The sequence below is a fragment of the Rhineura floridana genome, chromosome 3 (assembly GCF_030035675.1).
Source record: "Rhineura floridana isolate rRhiFlo1 chromosome 3, rRhiFlo1.hap2, whole genome shotgun sequence".
NCBI lineage: Eukaryota > Metazoa > Chordata > Lepidosauria > Squamata > Rhineuridae > Rhineura > Rhineura floridana.
In genome coordinates, this window is record NC_084482.1 from 27,230,588 (window position 1) to 27,256,196 (window position 25,609).

At 48.0% G+C, this 25,609-nt stretch overlaps 1 protein-coding gene across 5 annotated transcripts in view; it reads right to left on the reverse strand.

The window, feature by feature from the left end:
• The window catches only part of LOC133379579 (unconventional myosin-Ia-like), an 84,576-nt gene that overhangs the window by 27,979 nt on the left and 30,988 nt on the right, over positions 1-25,609 (reverse strand). For all 5 annotated transcript variants that reach the window (XM_061615142.1, XM_061615139.1, XM_061615141.1 and 2 more), the window contains 14 exons: positions 25,312-25,375; positions 23,293-23,391; positions 21,865-21,968; positions 21,228-21,375; positions 19,544-19,662; positions 18,253-18,339; positions 17,654-17,719; positions 16,989-17,093; positions 13,659-13,721; positions 11,176-11,376; positions 9,160-9,386; positions 2,883-3,083; positions 1,203-1,296; positions 55-204 (listed from right to left, as the gene is read on the reverse strand). In XM_061615142.1, the coding sequence (XP_061471126.1) occupies positions 55-204; positions 1,203-1,296; positions 2,883-3,083; positions 9,160-9,386; positions 11,176-11,376; positions 13,659-13,721; positions 16,989-17,093; positions 17,654-17,719; positions 18,253-18,339; positions 19,544-19,662; positions 21,228-21,375; positions 21,865-21,968; positions 23,293-23,391; positions 25,312-25,375 (1,728 nt within the window). The remainder of the gene's footprint in view (positions 1-54; positions 205-1,202; positions 1,297-2,882; positions 3,084-9,159; positions 9,387-11,175; positions 11,377-13,658; positions 13,722-16,988; positions 17,094-17,653; positions 17,720-18,252; positions 18,340-19,543; positions 19,663-21,227; positions 21,376-21,864; positions 21,969-23,292; positions 23,392-25,311; positions 25,376-25,609) is intronic.

The window sequence follows — 25,609 nt, forward strand, 5'->3', positions numbered from 1 at the left end:
AAAATGCACCCAAGTATGTAGAATCACACATGTGTGTGCCTATCTGCATCTTACCACATGACCCCGGAACCAGGAGGAGATAAGGATCTGGCTCTTGCGAATCTGTTGATAGTTCTTGCGGCATTTCCAGGCCCGGAAGGTTGCTTGGATCACAGCAGCCAGCTCCTCTACCCGTCGATGACGTCTGTCCTCTAAATCAAAAAGCTGTGAGGGGAAAGTTGAAAACCACCAATAGAGGGTCAGATGTGACCACAGGAGAAATTCACCCTGATCTGCATTAACTCTAGGTTTGATGTTACTTCATACTTCTAGTGTAACCAGGACCTAAAGAGGTTAAGATTACCAGGTTCTGCTCCTTCTGGATTTTCTGTCTTCAGGCCCCTGCACCAGATCTCATGGGCTGATGGCATATTTTAATCATGGCAAATTGGTTTAGACCTTTAAATGGGTTTATAAATGCGAGTGTGAAAGCTACAGTGGCTAGGCCATACATTCAATTCATCTTCTGCAGTCTATCCTGCTTTCCCAGCAGTCACATGTGGCACAATTTGTAAATGAGATGAAGGTCATGTCCAGATGACCTGTTTATTGAGCATTCATCCTGATTTGTTTGGACAAAGTTTGCAGGGAAGTTAGGCAACATCATCTATTTATTGAGCATTCATCCTGATTCGCTTGCAAGATCTTCCCATTAATCATTGGTTTATCCCACACTTTTCAATGCATGTCCATATCAGTTTCCCAAGCAGAAAAAGTCTATTTTGTGGGGTGAGGGGGTGGGTGGGTTACGTTGACTTGCTGTGCTAGGGTGACAGAGTTCTTGAATCCCTCCTGCAAATTACTGACATAGTCAGATCTGATTGGCTACATAGTGTTGTGACATGATATGTTTCACTATGTAAACACTGAGTGGAATAATAGAAAGGAAACAGCAGCAGATGGAGAGGGAAATGTCACCACAGAAGCAGGAGCTTGGGGAATAAAAGGCACCCAACAACAACAAAAATAAGGATGGATATCTGTACAGTTTTAATATTTGAGGACAGAGGCTTCCACACATCAAAATCACTAGTTTCAACTAGAACATCCAAAGTGGAGAGTGTTGGGCACAGTTCTAGAAGCAGCATCTGTTCCTCCCTTTTACCTCTGGGAGGGGTGGTAACCACAGACCTCCCTCCTCGATCCTAACATCAGTAGCTCACCGTGCGTGGTGTGCGGATGAAGATCTTGGTGTGTCCGTATGCTAGCTCTTTGGGGTCAATTGGCAGACTGCTGAAAAGGGATTGAACACCATCCCTGCACCAGGAAGGAAAAGATAAGAAATTGCTTAGTCTAACCATAATAACCATCAGGGCTGGGCTCACCCTTAGTTGGTTTGTGTTTGGGGTGTGTGTGTGACTGTCCATGTTCCTAATGTCAAACAGCACAGTGGTTTTCCACCACAGACCAAGTCTCCCAGCTGGCACCTAAGAACATAAGAAGAGCCTTCTGGATCAGGCCAATGGCCCACACATTCCAGCATCCTGTTCTCACAGTGGCCAATCAGCCTGCAATTTCCAGAATGTTTATAATTGGGACAGCCTGTGCATGTACACACTGTGGGGAGGCACCTAAATACAAGTTGTTATATATTTAAACTAAAGTTAAATTATTGAGTAATTTTAATAAAAACTATAAATAAATAATTTTAATAAAAATTTAAAAATAAATAGATGTCATCCAAGTGCCTTTACACTCATTATCCAGACCGCTGGAAGACTGGAACAGGTTTACTTCTTATTGAGCAACTGGGAAGTAAACAGACCGCATGTTTTTTCATATATATTGATTAAGTAAAAGGGCTAGAAGCTTACTTTACATCTTAAATTCAAAGAAGGACCCTGAGAAACATCCCCAAATGGTTCTAGTTCTTCATGGTCAAGGCCCTACTTATAGATGGGCCCTACCAGCTCCAGTCACTCTTTCCACTCCTCTTGCCCCTTTTCACATGTCAAGTGGATCATCTAAAACAGCCTTCCCCAAATGAATGCCCTCCAGATGTTGCTGGACTCCAGCTCCCATAATCTCTGACCATTGGCCGTGCTGGTTAAGTCTGATGGGAGCTGGAGTCCAAAGCATTTGGAGGGCGCCAGGTTGAGGAAGGCTGATCTAGAGGAAGATTTCATCTTCTATGCCATTCCTAGTGAAAGCACACAAAGTAGGATGACTCCCAAATATTTCCTGCAAATGTCCCATCAGCACATAAACACACCACTAATTTTTCAGTATTCCTGTCCAAGCCAAGCCTAGGGGTGATGGACCTCAGGCCTGGGGGCCAAATGCAGCCCTCCAGAATTCTCTATCTGGCCCTTGGGACATTTCACAGGCCATGCCTTCTCCACAGACCACCCCCCTCATTCACACACTGCTCCAGTTTTTTGGCCTAGGTGGAATGTGGCCTTGAACTGCAATAATGCCTCGTGTTTGCCTGGATGGAGAGATATATGTGTAGAAACCTCTGTCTTTTGTGTGGTTGGACTGTGAGCAACTGTACAAGGGTAAGAGCAGAGCTTGGAAAATTACTTTTTTAAACTACAACTCCCATCAGCCCCAGTCAACATGGCCACTGGAATGGGCTGATGGGAGTTGTAGTTCAAAAAAGTAACTTTTCCAAGCTCTGTAGAGTCACATCCATTGCCCCACCCATCCTGGGGTTTGCCCACTAGAGAATGTGGCCCACAGGCTGAGAGAAGATTCCCTACCCCATCCTAGCCCATCCACCATGGTCAGCAGTACTTAACCCTTGGATACTTCTACCATATGGATATTTTGCTGACCCCTGAATGTAACCACCAGCCTCTGGCAGCAACCTCTTCAGCACACCATACCTTCTCTATCCCTACCTGGCATTGCCTTTCCATCGTGGCCAGGTCTCCCTGCAGAGCATTTTGTAGCGCTCCAGACATGGGTTGTAGAGCTGCCGATAGGCATATCCAGCGCGCCGAACCCGCACATTCTCCAGCAGGCCAAGGTAGCGCACCTGTGCCCGAACCAGCGCATCTGTGAACACAGCTGGCTCCTTGGTGTCATTAGGCTTGATGCACCTGGCAGCAAATGGGACATAAGAACAGTCTTAATTAGTGAGATTATTTAGCCTCCTGTCTCTGTCAGTAGACTGGTCAAATCCAAATATAGCCCACTAGCTGGCTTGTATCGTGGCTCAGTAAGTGTAAGAAATAACAATTTTAAAATGCAGTTTTGAAATCAGTGGTTCAAATCAGTGCAGTCCACCATCTTGATTCAAAATGGCATCAGATTGCATCCAAATATAGACAAAAACGCACTTCTTGATCTCAGGAACCACCATGCAAAATTTGGGCAGTTTTGAAAGGCTCAGTCCACCATATTGATTCAAAATAGTGTCCAAACATAGGGCAAAACCTGCTCCTTAATCTCAGGAATTGTCACACAAAACTTGGTTACAATATCTTAAGAGGTGTCAGAGTCCAAATGCATAGAGAACAACTTTCCAAAATATATAGTAGAGATCTACTCTTAGTTTCTCACACGTTGTCATGGCCCTGTCAGAGGACTCCTCAGATGAGGACGACTCGGGAGTAACAACATTAGACCCAGGAGCAGCAGACTCAGAAGGAGACACGGAGGAGCCTCCTGAGAATCCAGCTCCTTCTCCCCCTCAGCTGCAGAGCACCCCAGATACAGCAGAGGCCCTGCAGCCAGACACAGACAGTGCACAGGATACTCCCCCCTCACCTGCAGAACGTAGACAGCAGAAGGTCAGGCAGAAGAGAGGCAGGCCTGTCTCCTTAAGGCCCAAATGCTGAGGGCTCACACCTGCTGTCAACCCTGCTCTTTATAAGGCACACCTTGGCTGCAGCTTGTTGCTGACTGCAACGTCAGGCGTGGCTTGTGTGTTCCTAGTTTCCTTGCAACCTCTTTTGGACTGACCCCTTGGCACTTGATCCCGGACCTCTACTGACCTTGCTTCTGGACTCCTGACTCGGCAAGTACACTTCGGACAGGCCTGGCCCTTATCAGATTCCCTCCTCCTAGACCTGGCAGATTTATGGCCAGACTGCTGGCTAAGGACTTTGCTTCCCTGCCTACCACCCAGGAATTTCCAGCCCCCACCGGCACTGCTGACGCAGTGTAGAGCTGACAGTTTGCAGTCAGCCCCAAACAAAGCAGGCAAACGAGGGAGTGGGGGAAGTGCTGACCATGGAGCAACTCCAGCAGGAAAACTTGCTCCTGCGCTCACAAGTAGACCAGCTGTTTTTGGCCGTCCAAGGCTTGCAAACCCAGCTAGCAGCAGCCCCACCCCCTCTCCCTACAGGGAGAGCCAAGTGCCCTGTGACTCTCCCAGAGAAATTTACTGGGGCTTCCGACCAGCTCCCAGCCTTCTTGGCCCAGGCCCAGCTCTTCATGGAGTTACGACCAGAGGCCTTCCCAGATGATAAGACCCGGGTGGGATTCTTGATTAACCTGTGCACCGGGGCCGCAGCTAGATGGACCACGCCCCTACTCCTCGAGCAGAGCCCCGTGCTCAACGACCTAGCCGCCTTCACCAGAGAACTGCAGGCTATGTTCGAGGACCCAGTCCAATCAGCTACAGCCAACCGCTGCATACGCAGGCTGCAGCAAGGCCGATGCCCCTTGGGGGAATATGTAACAGACTTTCGTCTATTGCAACAAACCCTGGGCTGGAACGAAGCAGCTCTCATGGACCAATTTCAGGAGGGGCTGTCGGATGAGCTCCTGGACGAGCTAGCTAGGGTGGAACGCCCTGGAACCCTGCACGCCCTCATACGCCTGTGTCTCCAGATTGACGGGAGGCTGGAAAGCAGGCGTGCTGCCAACCGACCCCGGCTAGTCTACAGAGCGTCGGCCCCAGTGACTGGGCCCTCGGAGCCCGCCGGCAAGGACCCTACACCCCCGGCAGAACCGATGCAGCTGGGAGGGGCTCAGCCACGTCTCTCTGCGGCCGAAAAGCTGCGACGCCGGCAGCAGGGCCTCTGCCTGTATTGCAGGGCCCCGGGACATTTTGCAGCCCAGTGTTCCGCGAAATGACCCACAGCCCCTGCCTCGGGAAATGCACAGGCCCTTGAGCCGGGGCAACCCCGTGGTTCAAGGGGCCTGCCACCTCAGTTCCTCACCACCCAAGCATCTGACCGTATTGATCTCGCTGACAGTCCCCGGAAGGGGTACCCTACAAGTACCAGCCATGCTGGACTCGGGATCCACCAGCAATTTCATGGACGTGTCCTTTGCCAAGCTCCACCGGGTTCCTAGTCAATCCATTCGCCGCCCCCTCCTTGTGGAGACTATTGATGGCCGGCTTCTCGCCTCAGGCCCTGTAGTACAGGAGACAGTGCCGCTTGACATGGCCCTGGGGGAGCACCACGAAAGCCTCCAGTTCTACCTGGCTGCTGCACCCCACTTCCCGGTCGTGCTGGGCCTGGCGTGGCTCCAGCAGCATGACCCCATCATCCAGTGGTCCATGGGCCGACTGACCCTCGGATCCCCCTATTGCCAAGCCAACTGTTGGAGGCCGAAGGAGTGCATCCTGACAACCCGGGAGGCAAGCTCCACGCTAGAGGCCTTACCGGAACAGTACCGGGAGTTAGAGGATGTTTTTGGGAAGCAAGAGGCAGACCAGTTGCCGCCCCATCGTCCTTACGACTGCCCCATTGACCTGCTCCCCGGAGCCAAGATTCCCGTGGGCCGGCTTTACTCCCTGTCGGAACCCGAACTGGCAGCCCTCAGAGAGTTCCTAGACAAGAACCTGCGCCGAGGGTTCATTCGCCCTTCCACGTCCCCTGCAGCCACCCCAGTCCTCTTTGTCAAAAAGAAATGTGGGCAACTCCGGCTGTGCAATGACTACCGAGCCCTCAACCAGATTACAGTTCGGAATCGCTACCCTTTGCCCCTGATCCCAGAACTATTAGAGCGGCTGTGGGGCGCTCGCATTTTCACCAAACTGGACCTGAGAGGGGCCTACAACCTGGTGCGTATGCGGGAGGGCGATGAGTGGAAGACGGCCTTCCGCACCCGTTATGGGCACTTTGGGTACACCGTAATGCCTTTGGCTTGTGCAATGCCCCTGCTGTCTTCCAGCTCTTCATGAACGACATCTTCCGGGACCTCCTAGACCACTTCCTGGTGATTTACTTAGATGACATCCTGATCTACTCGCGGAACCCCTCAGAACATAAGGAGCATGTTCGAGCGGTGCTGCAGCGCCTGCGGGAGAACCGCCTCTTTGCCAAGCTCGAAAAATGCGCCTTTGACCTCACAACCGTGGATTTCCTAGGCCATCGGATCTCTCCCTCGGGTATCCAGATGGACCCCGCTAAAATTGAGACCATCCTCCACTGGGCAGCTCCTCGAAGCCCCAAAGATGTGCAGCGCTTCTTGGGCTTCGCCAACTATTACCGCCGGTTCATCTCCCACTTTTCCGAACTCACCACACCCATATCAGACCTGCTTCGAGGCAAAGAGAAGTTTGTTTGGATGGAGGCACCACAACAGGCCTTCCGGCGCCTCCAACACACCTTTACATCTGAACCCATCCTCCAGCAACCCGACCCCACCCGACCTTACATAGTAGAGGCCGATGCATCTGATAAGGCCGTGGCAGCCGTGCTACTCCAGCCGGCGGGGAGCAAGCAGTCCCTGCTCCCCTGTGCGTTCCATTCCCGGAAACTCAACGCTTCGGAACAGAACTACACCATTTGGGAGAAGGAGTTACTGGCCATCAAAGTAGCCTTCGAGACCTGGCGTCACCTCTTGGAAGGGGCACGCTATCTGGTACAGGTACGAATGGACCATCGAAACCTGGAGCACCTGCAAAGCGCCCGACGGCTGAACCAACGCCAGATTTGGTGGTCCCTGTTTTTCTCCCGGTTCCAGTTCACGGTCACCTACCTCCCCGGCCGCCGAAACACACTAGCGGACGCGCTCTCTCACAAGCCGGAATACCGAGCCGAGCAGGTCGATCGGCCCCTTCGCCCAATCCTTCACCCAGAGAACTTTGCCGCTACCCACCAGCCACACCCCCTCCTGGACCGGGTGCAGGAACAGCAGCAAAAGGACCCCTACACCCTGGCCCAGCAGCGAGAGCTCCAGTCAGGGATGCCCGCCCGGGACAGCCCCTTTTCCTTGCAGCAGGGCCTCTTGTATCACTGGAATCGGTTGTACGTTCCCCCAGGAGCTCTGCGGGGAGAGGTGCTCCACCTCTGCCATGACAGCCAGCCTGCAGGGCATTTTGGAACGTATAAAACCCTCCACCTGGTTCTACGGGATTTCTGTTGGCCCCGGGTCCAAGCGGACGTCAAGGGCTATGTAGCGGCCTGTGATACCTGCCAGTGAGCCAAGTTCCCCCGGCAAGCCCCCGGGGCTCCTGCTCCCACTGCCTACCCCCCCAGGGCCCTGGCGCTCGGTCTCCCTGGACTTTATCACGGACTTATCGGCCTCCCGGGGAATGACCACCATCCTCGTAGTCATCGACCTGTTCACCAAGATGGCCCATTTCCTCCCCTGTGCCGGCCTACCCTCTGCCCCAGAAACTGCGCAACTGTTCTTGACCCAGGTTTTCCAGTTACACGGCCTCCCCGACCACCTGATCTCTGACCGAGGAGCCCAGTTCACAGCCCGGTTCTGGCAGGCCCTGTTTCGGGTCCTGAACATCCAGATCCACTTGTCCTCCACCCACCACCCTCAATCAGATGGACAAACAGAACGTACCAACGCCACCGTCAAACAATACCTGCGGTGTTACACCTGCTTCCAACAGGACAATTGGGTGGATCTGTTACCGCTGGCGGAGTTCGCATATAATAACTCAGTGCATGCCTCCACGCGCCAGACCCCATTCTTCGCCTCCTACGGCTACCACCCCCGATTCTTCCCCTCAGTGCGACCCCCGTCGCCGGTCCCCGCTGCGGATGTCATGCTGCAGGAGCTGCAGGCCCTGCATGCAGTCCTGAAGGAGCAGCTGGAGCAGGCCAAGGACGCATATAAGCGTTTTGCAGATCGCCACCTCCAACCAGGCCCGCCGCTGAAGGTAGGGGACCGGGTATGGCTCTCGACCAAATTCCTGCGTTCACAACGTCCGTCTCACAAGCTGGAGGCTCGTAACGTAGGTCCCTTCCGGATCACCCAGCAGATTAACCCGGTAGCATTCCGACTCCAACTCCCTGCCTCCTTCCGCATTCACCCTGTCTTCCATTGATCACTGCTGACTCCCGCTCTCCCGCCTCACCCCTTGGGTAGTAAACCGCAGCCCCCACCGCCGATACAAGTCAACGGGGAAGAGGAATTCGAAGTGGCACAGATCCTGGACTCCCAGAGGCATCGGGGCCGCCTCCAGTACCTCATAGACTGGCAGGGGTACGGCCCTGAGGAACGCTCATGGGAAGATGCGGCGCAGGTGCATGCCCCTCGTCTGGTCCGGCGCTTCCACCAGCTCTACCCGGATAAGCCGGGCCCCGGCGGGAGGCGGAGGGTTGGTCGTGGGGCGGGGGATGGTGTCATGGCCCCGTCAGAGGACTCCTCAGATGAGGACGACTCGGGAGTAACAGCAGCAGACTCAGGAGCAGCAGACTCAGAAGGAGACACGGAGGAGCCTCCTGAGAATCCAGCTCCTTCTCCCCCTCAGCTGCAGAGCACCCCAGATACAGCAGAGGCCCTGCAGCCAGACACAGACAGTGCACAGGATACTCCCCCCTCACCTGCAGAACGTAGACAGCAGAAGGTCAGGCAGAAGAGAGGCAGGCCTGTCTCCTTAAGGCCCAAACGCTGAGGGCTCACACCTGCTGTCAACCCTGCTCTTTATAAGGCACACCTTGGCTGCAGCTTGTTGCTGACTGCAACATCAGGCGTGGCTTGTGTGTTCCTAGTTTCCTTGCAACCTCTTTTGGACTGACCCCTTGGCACTTGATCCCGGACCTCTACTGACCTCGCTTCTGGACTCCTGACTCGGCAAGTACACTTCGGACAGGCCTGGCCCTTATCAGATTCCCTCCTCCTAGACCTGGCAGATTTACGGCCAGACTGCCGGCTAAGGACTTTGCTTCCCTGCCTACCACCCAGGAATTTCCAGCCCCCACCGGCACTGCTGACGCAGTGTAGAGCTGACACACGTACACACACACTAATTACCTGATGTAATTGGGGTTCTTGGAATACAGATTCTTCATGAGGGTGGCCACAGAGGCTTTGAACTGTGAACCGGTGGTGGGTGGGCGCTTCAGTGAGGCCTTTTGGAGGTCCCCTTCTGGGAAGAGGCTGTGCAGTAGCACGTGTTTGGCCTTCCACATGGCTTGTGACAGGTCTCTAAAGAGCAGGTCATTGTTCTTCTCTATGAATCCAGCCACATTGTATGTTACCTGAGGTGGAGAAGATGCTGCTTAAGTAGGCCTCAGACACACACTCAGACACAGCACTTCATCCATTGATGGAGGCACATAGAAGGGAAGGGTCGAGTTGAAGGTGAGAGGGTGGTTCTTAAGATGAAAACACAGTGCTCTGGCCCACAACCTAACTCCCTCATTATTCCCAAGGGCCTCCCAACCTTTTTTCTGGCTAAAATCCCTTTTAGAGTGTTAAGCTTCCCCAAGAACTGTTTGACCCTTCTTTTATTCAAGGGATGGAAACCCACCACTACGCATGGCAGTATATTTTGCCCACCCAGGCCCAGTTCTCACTGAGGTAGTAAACTTGTCTATGGGTTGTACTACTTCACCCTACTGGTGGGGGTTCACATACCTATTTTATACAAATAAAAATAAAAATCCATCCACATAATGAACAAACATGTCCAAGAGAAGGTTTGGCTGAAACTCCCTAATATCTACTTTTCTATGTGGAAAGACTTGGGGTCTAATTATGTGGCTCTCTTGCAGTCTGAAGTGGTACAGCCCAGACACAAATTTACCACCTCAGTGAGAAGGGTCCCACTTGGGACCTTTGTTTTCCATCCCTATGTGATTCCTGCAGCTGCCTTTTCTGTACTATCTTAATAAAACTGGGAGATTATGAAAATAATAGAAGTTGAAAGGTATTATTCAGTATACAAGTTAACAGGTACTTTATACAGTAGGGCCCCGCTTATACGGCGGGTTAGGGACCAGGCCCCCGCCGTAAAGCAGAAATCACCGTAAAGCGGAACCCATTGACTTTAATGGGTCACATCGCACAAAAATGATGCAAACATGCTGCAAAATGGCAAAATCAGCTTTAAAACGGGGAATTTCCCCTGATTGAAAGCCGCCGCATCAGCGGAACGCCGTAAAGCGGAACGCCGTAAAGCGGAACGCCGTAAAGCGGAACGCCGTAAAGCGGAACGCCGTAAAGCGGGGCCCTACTGTAGTCTCACCAGTCCTCAGCAACTGTAAGCTCTTGGGTTATCCCAGGCATATGCATTCTTACACAGCCTTGCAATATTCCAGACTGGTCACATCTAACCCCTTGCAGAAGATGTAGTCTGACTTCTTTCACTATCCTTTCAGCCAGTTTAGAGTTCTATAGAATGCTGCAGTAGTGATACAAAAATCACCATTCCCAAACAATATTGTTTTCTGAAAGCAACAGGCATTTTCTCCAGCTTGGGAGCTAGCAACCAGAGTTACAATGCCTCTCAAACATGTTCAAGCTTGGGCCGGCCCTCTCATTTGACAGAGTGAAGTGTCTGGTAGGCGATTTCAGGGTACTATGAAAGAGCACCAAATTGCTCAGTTTCTTATTACATTTGTTTTGGGGGGGGTCAAAAATGGAATGGAACACCTTTGGATTTTCTGCCTCAGACATCAGTGTGTCTTGAAACATCTGAAATTCAAGTTCCGATGAATCTCCATGGGGAAATTCACACAAAGGAAGCTCTACAGTTTCGGAATCCTTCTCTATATTCTGTAGCTGTCGTGAAGTGGTAGTTTCCTCCCTCCACTCATGCTCCCACACCACGAGGTTTCCCAAATAATTCCAAGGGATTCAGGCACTCCAGCTGTAGGAAACAATGTTCTAACCCAGGGGTGCCTAACTTTTTTCAGCTTGAGGGCCGCATTGAAGGCTCGGCACCCTTCTGAGGGCCAATACCACCCTGCTCTACCCCATTACACTCCAACAAATGGACCCCTCCTTCTTTTCACATTCCTGAGAAAGACTCATAGTACCAATTACCTTGCCAGCATAGTGGTGAATGCGGAAGCAGTTGGCAGGCAAGCTGGCGTCCATGATATGCTTGGCATTCTGGGTGACTCTGCTCTCGTAGTGTTTGTGTTTCTCAAAGACATGGTTGAGTTTGTTGAGGAATGTGGCTTCATTCACCTCCCCCGGACGAAGACACTCCTCATCCAGCATGGCCAGGATCCCTCCTTTGCTCTACGCAAAGAAGGAAAACTTACAACACAGCAGTGGAGGCTGATTCATTGGAGCAAATGGGGCAGTGCCCCACCAACCTCAGTCTGCCCTCAGCCAGCCCCCACCTGCCTGCCTTCATGCTTACAGCCACTCCAGAGGGTGGCACTGGCTGTCAGCTTCCTCCTCACTCTGTGTTGCCTTTGCAGAGCGCAGCAGGGAGGAGGATGGAGATAAAGCGAAAAGGATTTGGCGCTGGCTCCGCCAACTGCTGGGCTCCCTGTCTTCCACCCCACAAGTTCCAATGGCCACCAGCCACCACTGCAACACAGTTCTTCCCATGCCTCTCTCAGTCCTGACCCTGGAGACTGGACATTTGTTGAAGCTGCCAGTATGGAAGGAGGAGGGAAAGGCAGTGTGCATGTTGTTTTGGAAAGTGGGAGAGGAGGGAAGCTCAACGCTCCAAAAAGCAGTGAGAGTGCCTTTTAAAATCTCTTTGCCAAAGAGATCAGGCCTGATTTATATACGAGTTTAAAAAAAGTGTCCATAATGAAGCATCAGAGTTGATGCACAAGGAGCAGGAGCATGCCAAGATGGCCCCTGGTCCCTGTAATGAATCCCTGACATGCTGCTAATGCTGCACATTCTATATGTAGGATCTGCAAGTTGGGTTTAGCATTGATGCTGGATACATTGGGTACAAAAAAATTGCACATACAGAGCCCCGACAGTGGCACTGGCGACATATTTAATTTGGGCCTCAGGTTGCAATCCTACTTACAGGGGACAATCAAACAGAGTTTATCTGAAGACTTCCTCTGTGTGAAGACTTCCAAGTCTGGTTTAATGATACAGAGCCATAAGATGGAAGACCAGGAAGGACCTTGAAGTTGCCCATCAACTGTTAGCACCTGGACAGCAGACTTAGGTTAGCACCTGGTCACAGTCTTCTCCACTGTGGTGAGATGTACTGCATTTCTATGTAAATTTTAGTAATTATTTTCCAAATTGACATCTATACATATTAATAAGCAAATGCACATTTTATGCAAATCTGTGTCTTCCTTTGCCCTCTTTTTTGGTGTTGTGCGAGTGGCCACATTAACATTTACCAGGGAGTAAGACCCACTGAATTCAGTGGGGATTACTTCTAGTAGACATGCATACACACCATACATTTAAAGCATATCCCCCCCCCAAAAAAAGAATCCTGGGAACTGTAGTTTGTTAAAGGTGCTTGGAATTGTAGCTCTGTGAGGGGTAAACTAGTTTCCAGAATTCTTTGGGTGGGGGAAGGAAATGTGCTTTAAATGTATGGTGTGTACACAGCCATGCATAGGGTACCTTCACCTCTTCCACCAACAACTGTTCTTCTCCCTGCCTTCTCTTTGCAGATGCAGTTAAATACAGCCTCTGCCCATTGGGCCTTTCTGTCTCCTCCTCCCTCCCCCAACCCTTCCTGATGCTCTTGTTAGCTTGTCTCCTCCTTGGACTGGTTTTCAAAAGAAAATTCGACTTTCTGTTGTGGCTGCTGAAGTAAAGGATGGGAACCTGGATCAGATTTCTTTTGTAGAAGGCAAGACTGTGTTCATTGGCTTCCCTCCACCACACACACATACACACAATTGCAAACAGATTCCTGTAGCCTTGGCACACATGACATGAAGCACTGAACAGAAATGGTACAAAGAATGGCAGACTCTCTATGGAAAAAAGGTCAGGGTGTGGCGGAGTTGTGAAAGAAAGGAGGCATTGGATGAAGGGAGGTGGGGGGAACAGGAGTGGAGCTTGTTGGGCAAGAGGTTGTGGGTTTTTTTCTGGTTTACAGTAACCTAGCAAAGGAGATGTGGCAGCCTTTCTTTTCTGGAAAGAGAGGCATGTGGGGCTCTGTAAACTTTTATTATGTGTGGGGAAGGGCCAGACTGCTGCAGTAAAGCGAAAAGGCACTCTGCACATACTCAGGGGCAATTCCCCCCATTCATTCTACTTGAGAAATAATGGTTGACTACTAAGCCCTGACACAAATTATGAACCCCCTTAACCCCTCAGTGCTCTTCCCCAACAAGAATGCTCACATTCATTCTGGGCAGTCTCCCACCCAGTCACTGACCACAGACAAGCCAGCTTAGCTTCAGCATGGTGGCTGCATGGCACGCACTCATGCCCTGGGAACGTTCAACCACTTATGATTTAGGCTTCCAACACATGTGGAGTGTCAAAGAATGGCTTTGCAAGGGATGTCTTCTAGAGATTACACCCCTCGTTCTTTCCCCACTTTATCCACTGTTGCTTTGAAAACAACTTACATCCTCTATCAAGTCACAGATGATGCTGTTATCGAAAAAGTCTACAGGAGTCCAAGTTATGCCCTGAGGGGGAGAAAGTGTGGTTATCAGCAGAGCAAAGGAGACTTGTGGCTTTATACCATTTCACTTTCATGCTGTTATAATTCTAAGAGGTCATAAACAGAGGATGAATGTTACTCATAGTGGTAAATATTTAGATATCTGTGTTGTTATGACAGATATGTTATGTTATGTATTATGCTATTACATTTCGTATGACATAAAGATTTGTATATGTGTAATATAAATTACATAATTTCAAATAAGATGATGATGATAACATCATGAGTAGGGATAAGAGAGAAATTCAATCCAGTCTACATTTAAATATAATCTATTAAATTTACACTTTCCAAAACAACATGAGAACTGAAACACAGCCATCTGTGCAATGCAGTTCTTCAACAAAATAATGGTTACAAAAATGTATATATTAGGGGAAGGGATGCCTATAAATGAATGTATTAATGAAAATAACATACAAATGCATTATATTAGGAAAAATTGCAAAAATTTATACATTGGTCAAAACTGCATACAAAATTGTGTGCTTATTTGGAGAAATGTGCATGAGGATTTTTTTTTAAATGGCAAATTGCTGCAGAAAAATGGAGAATTGGATTTAAGATTAGAAAAATGAAAAACTGAGAGAACTGAAAAAGACAGATCTCTCCATCCCTAGTCATGAAGAATATGCCCATGTTAACAATGGAGAGCCAGATGGCCCTGCTTGCACTCTTTCCTTTAACCTTCAAACAGGCCAAAAGGAAGGAATATTGTGCTATCTTGAGATGCTGGTTCTTGATAGAGAAGCTCTTAAGAACATAAGAAACGCCCTGCTGGATCAGGCCAAAGGTCTAGATTGGGGATGGGGAACCTGCGGTCATCCAGATGCTGTTGGACCCCAACTCTCATCACCCCCAGGCAGCTTCGTGAATGGTTAGGCACGATGACAGGATCAGCCAACGTGGTAGGGTTAGCAGGATGCTGTGAGGGGAGGGGAGTGGAGAGGTCGGAGCCATGCAGGCACACAGACAGGAGTGCTAGATTGGCTCCACCAGTTCACTCATGCAGTTCACTGCTGCCTTGACCCACCATGTCCTGGTAAGTGGCAGCAAAACTGCCATTGAGGGGGCAGCGGCACACCACCGTTCCAGCTACTCCTAATGGAGCTGTAGTCCAACGATATCTGGAAAGACACATATTCCACCACCCTAATCTATTTAGTCCACCATCCCAATTCCCGCAGTGACCAACCAAATGCTTTTGGGAAGTCCACAAGCAGGACATGTTAGAATAACCAAATTTGCATGTTTCCTTTAAGGGATAATTTGGGAAATATTCCATGTACCTGTTTACCAGTGATGTAACTTCCTAAAGGGTGGGGTTAACCTGGCTTTCTCTTCCTCCTCCTTTGTCTGGTAGTTTTTGCATATTCTCCATTAAGCTTGAGGAGAGAGAAGCATCCACATGGCTTCTCTTCCAAGATCACCATTATCATGGACTGAGACTTCTATTTTTCCATCTAAGCTAGAGCCTATGTTTCCTGAATATATGAAAGGTCGTGAGTAAACATTCTTTATCTTTTACTTAAGAAGATTGTGTCTGCAATTATTTGTGTCTGAGGGAAAGGGTGGACTGGTTGATTCTCATTCCACTGCTTGTGTTTATATCTCTGCTAAGAAATATGACAATGAAACCATTCCTATTTCACATATATTTTTAAAATACCAAACAGGACACGAGCACAATAGCCCTCTTCTGCAGCTGTCCCCTAGCAATTGGCATTCAGAGGAATACTCCCTCTGATCTTGGATGTAGCATATAGCCATAGTAACTAATGACCATTGATAATTTATCCTCTTGTAAACAGGGAAAAGGCTTGTCCTTTGCTTCACATAACCAAAGTCAATTCTAGGAAAGAAACTAGTCTTGTTCAGGCAACATGACTTACAAGTTGAATCTATGCATGAACAGGTTCACACCAACTATTTCCTATCCCCACCCCAATATTATGCACTTCAATTAGCCACACACAGCCCAGGATCTGAGAGTGCAGTGTCGGCATGTTCAGATAGGGGGCCTTCACATATTCAACTGTATACAATTGTGCAAAGGCTTCTACATGACCTGGAACCCTGCACAACTGGGGTTCCAGGCTGCACTGAGGCCTTCACACAAATAGCTGCACATGCAAAGTCCTCCTCCCTACAGCCAGGGGTGTTGTATGTGTGGACCCCAGGTAACAGAGTTAATCAGAGTGTAGGATGTCAGGGGTAGAGCTAATTGCCATGGCCCAACTCATGCACTGATCTAGCTTGTGATTAGGGTCACGTGAAAAGTGCTACACATTTCCTTAATAACTGGTTATTGTTGTTCAGTTTACAATTGTAATTTCCTTTCCAGGACCTGTATACTGTATATGCACAACATATATCAGGAGTGTTGAACCTATGGCCCTTCAGACATTGCTTGATTCCAACTCCCATCAGCCCCAGCTGGCATAACCAATGATCAAGGATGATGGAATCTGTAGTCCAACAACATGTAGAGGGCTACTGCTTCACCACCCCTGATGAACATAAACAAAGTATTAAAGTACATATGTCATTGCCTCCCTGGCCTTATTTATTTATATCTTGCCCTTCCTTCCAAAGGAGCCCAGGGCAGCAAATACACCAATAAAACAATTTTTTAAAAATCTGAAAACAGTTAGAAACATTCTAAAAACAGTTACAGTTAAAAACATTATTTCATCCAGTGATCTCGGGATTGCTAGGATCAGTCTCCTTCAGTCATTAAACGCCTGGGTAAACAGGAGTATTTTCAAATTCCTCCTAAAAGTCAGTAATGATGGAGATAGATGCACCTCACCAGAGAGGACATTCCACAAATGGGGAGCCACCAGTGAAAAAGTCCTGTCATAGGTCAACCACAACTGGGCCACCCCCAGTGGAAGCACCACCAACAAGGACTCATCTGCTGATCATAGAGTCTGAAATGGTTCATAATGGGGAAAGTGCTGTTTTAGGTACTTGCATCCTAAGCCATTTAGGATTTTATATGCTAATACTAACACCTTGAATTGGGCCCAGTAGCTCACTGGCAGCCATTGCAATGCTTTCAGAACTGGTGATGCATGGTCCCATTGGGCTACCACATTGAATCCTGAAGGCTAATGGAAGCTGCACAGTTAAGGTTATTTGTATCTCCACTGTTTTTCAAGATTTTCATAATGCTTTTTATTAATATTCCTGTCTATGAACCAGGGCTGGCTTGGGAAAAATGTACCTCTCGAATGTATTCCTCTTGCTCCTCCTTCAGGGTCAACAAGATGAAGATTTGCTGCAGCTTCTCATTGCAGTAATTGATAATAAATTGCTCAAAGCTGTTATTCTACACAGAGGAGAGATAGAAAGAAAAACTTTGAAAGTAAAAGAACGGCAGGTAAAGGATACATGTATCTGGAAGGATCCTGTCCCACATAAAAAACCCTGACAACACCGCCTAAGTCTGACTCCCAACCCTGACTTCTCCCCACAACTTCAACTCAGTTCTTGTTTGTGCTCCTTCATTTAATACCCTTAAACAATGCACATATAGATATAGATGCATGCCTACACACTGCATATACAGTGTGGTATAGCAGTTAGTGTCATACTAGGACCTGGGAGACCAAGGTTCAAATCCCCACTCAGCCATGAAGTTCATTGGGCCAGTCACTGTCTCTCAGCCTAACCTACCTCACAGGGTTGTTGTGAGGATAAAATTGGGAGGGGGAGAACCATGTTTGTATACCACCTTGAGCTCCTTAGAGGAAAGGAGGAATATAAATGTAATAAATATACAGAGAGGGAGCAGCTCCCCACCTCCTCAGTCAACTCAATACCCATTTTTCAAGACCTTGATCAGATCTCTGCCTTAAGAAGAGAGTTCCAGGGATATCCACCACTCACCTGAAAAATCTCAAAGCCATAAATATCCAGAACACCCATCACTTTCTTTTGCTCATTTGTTTTCACCTAAAAAACAAAACAGAGAGTTGGTGATGACCAGTTTCACTGGCTCACAACGTCCTGAAAACATTCACACTTTCCCCTGATAACTGGGAACAGCTACCACCCTGTTTTTGTCATCCTGATAATGAACATGGGTTTTTAAAAATGCCACTGCCTATATGAAAATAACTGCATCATTTAACTGCATCCCACTTACTCCAAGCAGCACATATGGCAGGGGTGAGGAACCTGTGTCCCTCCAGATCTTGTTGCTGGACTCCAGTTCCCATCAGTCACTTTCTGCATGGCTAATGGTCAGGGTCTGATGGGAGGGGTGGTCCAGCAACAACTGGAGTGCCACAGGTTCCCCACCCCGATCTAGGGGTTCTCTCACAATGCCCATGACATTCAACATATGAAAATAAGGAAATGCTTGCAATAATACCCATATTTGTTCTAAGGATCATTACCCAATCCCAACCTACCACTATAATATATTGCGTATCAAATTCTCATAGTTTTAAAACAGATGGATCATCCCCACCATGTATACTCACTTTGATGCTCTCGTTGATCCTGCTAACAAGCCAGTTAAATAGCCGGTTATAAATGTTCTTTGCTAGGGCATCCCGCACATAGTAACCCTAGAACCAAGACAGAGGTTGCTAGACCACAAAACACAGCCAGTTCAGAAAGCTACGGCTGGGACAGAGTAGTAGTCACTGCCTTGGGAAGAACTCAGCTGCAGAGCTCCCTGGTCAGAACCATTCTGGGTTATAGATCTCTGATAGGGGCATGCCTTACACTGCACACGTAAAATGGTTTGATATAAATTTTGATGTTCTCACTTACTCCCCATGTAACTTGAAGAATCCTGAACTATGATTCCCAGAACTCTTTGAAAGAAGTAGATATGGCAGAAAAATATGCTACATTTGTAGACAGTTTTGTGCCCTACAACAGCCTGGATTTCAACATCTGCTGAGCAGGAAAGGCAACTAACCTAGTGTTTCCCAAACAGTAGCACATAGGATAAAGTTTAAATCAATTCAGTTTACTATCCCCAATGGCTCTGTGGAATATTCAAGCCTTGACCAACTTCCACAAGCCTGATCAACCTCCCTAGCCATCGAGGCACAAGAGGTGGGCTGTTGCTGCTGCACAGCACTCTAGGCTGTAGGGGCACTGCCACTTGCCCAGGCTTGGTTGGGACAGAACAGGGCAGCAGCACCACCAGGCTGATGGCAGTACTCCACCTCATGAACCACAACTGCTCCCAAGGGAAGGGATTCCATAGAAACATAAGAAGCTGCCTTATGCTGAATCAGATCATTGATCCATGTAGCTCAGTGTTGTCCACACTGACTGGTAGCAGCTCTCCAGGGTTTCAGGCAGGGATTCTTTCCCAGCCTTACTTGTGATGCTGGGGATGGAATCTGGGATCTCCTGCATACAAAGCAGATGCTCTACAGTGTGCTACAGCCCTTCCCTTTCCATAAAGAGTGCCAACAACAAAAAGGCCCTGCTCCTTGAAGCTGCCAGACTAACATGAGATGCCTGCACCTTGGCATTTTTATACTGGAGAAAAGCACACCACATGTTTATAGTGGAGTGCCAAACACAGAATATATATACAAATGGTCCACCAGAGGCTGAAGTGGCTGGGCTCTAACATGAGCAAGACTGTTCTTGAAGGCTCCACACATTGAAATGGTTGAGAGGGCAGGACTGAGTCTCTGTGAAATACGTGGGTTTTTTTAAAAGTTGGAAGGGAAATGTAGCACTGCACAACTAATTTTTTTGCATGGGAGCCAGCAACATACCAGAAATTTGTACACACACACTTACTTGTGAGATAGTCAAGGTTGTCACCACCTTCTCCTGATGGGCTTCCACTGTGCGAGAGCACAAAGCCTGTTCCAGGACAGTTTCACTCAACTGGATCAGCTGACAGATCTCCCAGACCACTGCAAGTGTAAAGCGTGAAGGGTGGGGGAGACAGCAGAGGTCCTGTTAGTTCCTCTCTCTCTGATGTTGTTGATGCACGGCACTCCAAAGATACAGGGCAGAAAGGCTCAGGGGATTGAGGCAAGGGTTTCACAAGCTCAGGCTATCTTCTACCAAGCACTGCTCTTGAGCTATCGCCATTCATTCTAACGACTGGGGATAGACAAACCTGTCAATTTTTGTTTCTCTCAGTTTTTTGTTTTACCTATCTTGAGTTCAGTTCTCCACATTTCCACATTAGTTTGGATTTCTTTTTAAAGTCATGAAAATTCATCAGCATTTTAGTGTGTTCTCCTAAAACACCCATTTTTGTATGCAGTTTTGTTTAATATACAGTACACGTTCTCGTACGCATTTTCTTCTAATATAATGCAGTTTTGTTCTTTTATTTTCATCAATATATGCATTTTTATCCACGCTGTCCTCTACTATACACTTTTTACACATTTTTCACTGAAGAACTGCATCACAAAATTTGGAGAACTGCATATTTTGAAGGATAGCTGCATTTCAGTTTGTGCATTGTTTTGCGAAGTGCAAAAGGTAGGTTCACATTAAAATGCAAATTGAACCAAATTTCTTCCCCAACCCTTTTATTAATGGCAGTGTCTGGTAAACTGCAGTCCAGCAAACTATAAAAGATACACATACTATATATAGACACACAGGTATTGTCTTTCTGACACTGCATTTTCAGTTAGGACTAATGTTGGAAATAGCCTCAAGAACTGAAGACAACAACAATTTAACTTCTGTGTTATACAAAAAAATCAACATGTATAAAAGGGAACTGCTAATTTTGTAAAGAACTGTTTTCAAACAGTGTTTTGAAGAATCCTGCAGCTCCTCAATTAGAAGATCAGTAATGGCAGACAATCTTCCTCTGAAAAATAGTTTGTCTGTTATTTCATTCATCCTCTGTGTGGGGGTGGGGGCTTGCAAAGAGATGATGTCACACAGGATTACTCAAGGTTACCAAATGAGAGATGGAGAAGGAGACATGGGTATTGCTTTTAATGGAAGCCACATCCTTTGTAACATCACATCTGGGAAATGTGAATGGACAGTGTGTGCGGCTGTGAACACACTAGTCACTAGAACAAAGTGTTTCCATTAGCCATATCTGGAGGGGGAATGGGTTGGTCTGCCAATCAGTTGCAAAATCTCTTTGAAGTTGAATTTTAAAAAACCCTCAAGCTTCTCCCACTGGGTTTTATGGTTACAAGGAGGCAGGGTTTGTCCCCTGTGTCTCCACCTGCCTTCTTTTGACTCTTGTATAAGGCAGCTGATATTTCAACTGTATTTGGCAAAACCCTTTAAAATCTAAAGCCATTATGGCACTATGACCTCTGTGTGTAGTATGCCATGGAAATGAGAATATTAAGCCAAGGGTACACAGGGTGTTTGTATCCACGCAACACATGGAAAAGACCAGATTCTCAAACTATTGACCTATGACGCAATCAGTCTTGGGCCAGTCTCCACACCTTAACACTGGAGATTATCATCCCTCCTCCTTGCTGACCTTTGTCATCCCGGATTCCGCAAGCTTCTGCTCCGCTCGCCTGAAATTGCTCTCCCAGCTGCACATTGCCAAGTTTGAGGACAACGGCTGTCACCTCCAGCACTGCCGTCACCTCTGATGGGGAGAAACCAATGGCTCGCATGGCATCCTTCATGAAAAGCAGTATCAGAGAAGAGCATTAAAGACAGGAAAGCCCTCAGCTCACCTTCCTCTGGACCAAAGCAAAACACGTTGGAATTTGAAGCACAACCCAATGACACTTCCAGAGCCAAAGACGGGTGTGTGCGGTGAAAATAATATGGGGGTGTTTATTGTGAGATCCTCATGCATGCATGTTTTTGCAGCATCCACAAGACATTGCTGGCATCCAAACTCCAGCCCATATTTCGTAACCCTAACCTAATACTAACCCTACCCTACATCTGGATTTTCCCTTTCCAGGGAGAAATTCAACAGGTTTTTAACTGTTGCCAACATCCCATTTGCAATATCTCAATGATCCATTTGCAACAGAAAAACCCCTTGACTGCTTGGCCACTAACCATGCTCATCCCTCATTGGCATGTTGTGGTTTCTCTCTCACCTCTCACAGACCAGTACGATGTATATCCCAGACCCACTCCAGAACAACCTATACCTGAACAGCTCTGAAGTTGGCAGCATCATCCACACCCTGCAGGCTTGGGGCCTCCCTGTTGAGGTAACCGTAAAGGCTGCAGTTTCGTTCCAGCTTCAGCTGACCTGTTGAGGAGGGATCATTGTCATGGCCTCTGTAGTTCTTATTCCTCCTCTCTTCACAGACACTCCCCTGCATGAAGGGTGGCCATATTTGGAGGCTACGATGTCTTCCCCCTTGCAGGTCTCAACAGCTCCTAACTCAGAAGCAAACAGCACAATCCCTGCCCCTAATATGACCCTTTTTGCCTACAATACAACCCTCTACCTTTGCCATTGCATGCTTTAGGCCAGGGGTGGGGAACCTTTTTTCAGCTTGAGGGCCATCTTTTATTTTATTTTTTAAATTTATTACATTTATTTCCCCTCCTTTCTTCCAAGGAGCTCAAAGTGGTGTACAAATGTGGTTCTTTCCCTCCTGAATTCATCTTCACAACAACCCTATGAGGTAGGTTAGCCTGAGAGAGAGTGATCGGCCCAAGGTCACCCAGGGAGCTTCATGGCCGATCAGAGATTTGAACTCTGGTCTCCCAGGTCCCAGTCCAATACCCTACTACACCACACTGACTCAGTTCACTTCTGGGAACCTTCCAGAGGCCACATCTCAATGGTAGGTGAGGCCTGAGGTAAAGTGGGCAAAGTAATGGATAAATTCTTGCCTTCCTATGCTAGGCTAGTTTCCACCCACCGACCCACTCACCCCACTTTATTCTCCATTTAGGCAAGCAAGAGTTCAGGGACACTTTCCTGCCAGGCAAAAACACTCAAGCAGGGTGTGAAGCAAGACCTGTGAGGGGAGTTACTGGGCAAGATTGAGTGTGGCTGAGGTGGGATGTGTGGCTTGGAGAAGGCCCCCAGGGCCCCCAGAGAGGTCTGGAGGGCCATTTGGCCCCTGGACATAAGGATCTCCACCCTGTTTTAGACAGTAGGTGAAAGATTTCTTTTTCCAACTCATTCCGATTATTTTTAAGTGCAGTATTTTTGGTTTGCTGAAATTATGGAGCAATCCATAGAATCATAGAGTTGGAAGGGGCCAAAAAGCCATCGAGTCCAACCCCCTGCTCAATGCAGGAATCCAAATTAAAGCATACTATTCATGTCTACTCAGAAATAAGTTTTGTTGACAAAGGTTTTTGGAAATGTACCTGATAAATAACATTTGCTAGGCTCTGCGTCCAACCCTCTGCAAGATCCCAATCCATTTTAGCTCTAGTTATCCAGTCCTGCCCACTACACTTGGCTAGCCACACTCCAGTAGGCTGACAAGACTTGAAATCCCCTCAAGTGAGTCTTCCAAAATCTGTAAAATGGGTCCTTTCTGCATTTCCTCCTTTCCTATTCTCTTGCATAACCCAAGCAGCAGAGATCCCATGTGTGAAAGAAGACATACTGAGCAGCTGGTCAGAGCCTCCAGCCAGGAGCTGGTAGAAGATATGGAAGTTCCGCTCGCCTCTGACATGATGAACCACCCGAGATTTCTCTAGCAGGTCTGAGAATAAATGGGGGAGGGGGGGACAAAGAGGTAAGAGTTGGAAGGGCACAATCAAGGTTAGGCTGCTACCTGTAGCCTCGGGCTGACCTGTTCTTCAACCTTGGGTCCCCAGATATTGTCGGACTACAACTCTCATCAACCCCAACCAGCTTAGCTAAAGGCCAAGGATGATGGGAGTCGTAATCCAACAACATCTGGGGACCCACGGTTTGAAGAACAGCGGCCTAGGATGTCCATGTGTCCTACTTTACAGAGGGCAGTTCCCTGTTTGAAGGACTGCCTGGGCCAAGTATGTTTTAAAGAATGCTAAGGAGGGAGAGCAGGAGGGTCCTTGAAGTTACGTATCAACTCAACAGCTAGCAGCATCTAGAGCAGACTGAGTAAACAGCTATGGTGGTATTTCTATTTAAAGAATAGCAACCATTTCTCAATTTATATATATACATATGCCAATTTTATACAGATCTCTCGTCTTCTGTCCTTTTTTATTTTGGTGATGTGTTCACTTTTCTTTGGTGATGCAAAAAGTGGCCACCTTAATGTAGCTGGGGAAGTGGGGGGGCTGCTAATGGTTAATACTTACTTCCACCAAGCCATGAAACAACCAAGTTCATTCTCCTGTTCAGGAACCTCCTTCTATCATTCACTCCCTGTAACTGTAACATAGAGCTATTGTAATGTTTACCAGCTGTGGACGGTGGGTGGGGTGCCACCGCTCACCTGACCTCCGCTCAATCATGCTGCTGCTTACAGGAGGTCGAAGGACAGGGGAAAGATGGTGGGGAGGTCAGCATGGTGCAAATGCTTTGGTGGGAGCACCAGATTGGCTCTGCTGTGTTTGTATCATGCTGACCTTGCCTCCCCCCTCCATCTTTCGGTAAGCAGCAGTGAAGCAACAAACCAGAGGTTATGTGAGCGGCATCCACTACTGATGTTGACAACTCCATGCCATGTAGGGTGTCATGGCAAATTCAGAAGTTCAGAGTCCCTTCATGATAGTCACACCATGCCTTCACAGCCATGTCCCATTTTCCACTTTCCCTCATCTCTCTTGCTGTCTGTGTTACTTCCAAGTCCACACTGCACTACAGCAGATGTTCCAAGGAGCCAAACACCATGAAAGGGCAATCTGTGTGTTAGCTACTGAGAAGAGTCTTCTTCATGGCTGACACCTCCTTTCATTCTGACTGGCTCCAATCAGCAAAGAAGCACAAGTGACTAAAACACTTATTCTTAGTGTCTAAAACTCTCCTCTTTCATGCTGATTGGCTTGTACAGGGACCTGGCTGGGACGCTGCTCCCAAAAAGATAAGGCATCTGCAACTGCCTGTGACCCAGGACTATTACACCCCTGACATGTTTTCCTAGCACTTCTAACCCATTAGAATCTGGAGCTGTTCCAACCCTGGTCTTATTTAGAATTTAAATGCTAGATCTTGACAGACAACTAAGGAAGAGTCTAGTAGGCCTCGGTTTAAGTACTTATTAGATATTGAAGTAGTTGTAATAACACCATCCTCTGGATTTCCCTAGGCCCCTGAAGAATTGCACAGGCTGGCAGTGTGCCTCTGAGGATGCTCAGCAGGGCTGGGGAACCTGTCGCCCTGGAGATGTTGTTGGACTACAATAAGGGGGTACTAACTGGATGCCCTCTCAGGTGTTGTTGGGCTCCACCTCCCATCAGCTTAGCCAGCACGGCCAATGGCCAGGGATGATGGGAGTTGTAGTCCAATGACACCCAGAGGGCCACAGATTTTTCCATCCCTGTTTTACAGCTTCTCGTTCTAGCAACTGGTCAGGAGGATGAAAATCTATCTGTGCCTTTTAAAATCCCGATAATCTTTCTCAAGTGGCAGGGAGGGTTGTGGGAGGCCCCATCTCTTAAAGGGGCTTGGTACCTTGCATGATTGTACTCACAATTGTTGATGACACCACCCAAAGGATCACCCTTGAAGTCAAATTCAATATCCATGTATTTGCCCTAGGGAGAAAAGGGCAATCAGAGGGAGAGCAGTGGGAGCAGAATGAGCTGCCAGTAATCCCTGGAAGATGTGACTGGGTCTACCTATCTTTGGGAATTTAGTTCCTTTTCCCCCTCTTCGTTCTAGCCAGTTTATAGTGCAGATATGCAGACTTGATCATTTAAAATTAACTGAAAGCAATGGTCAGTAAAGGTCAATCTACACATGTGCTTTTCCCCAGCAAAGCTAATAGC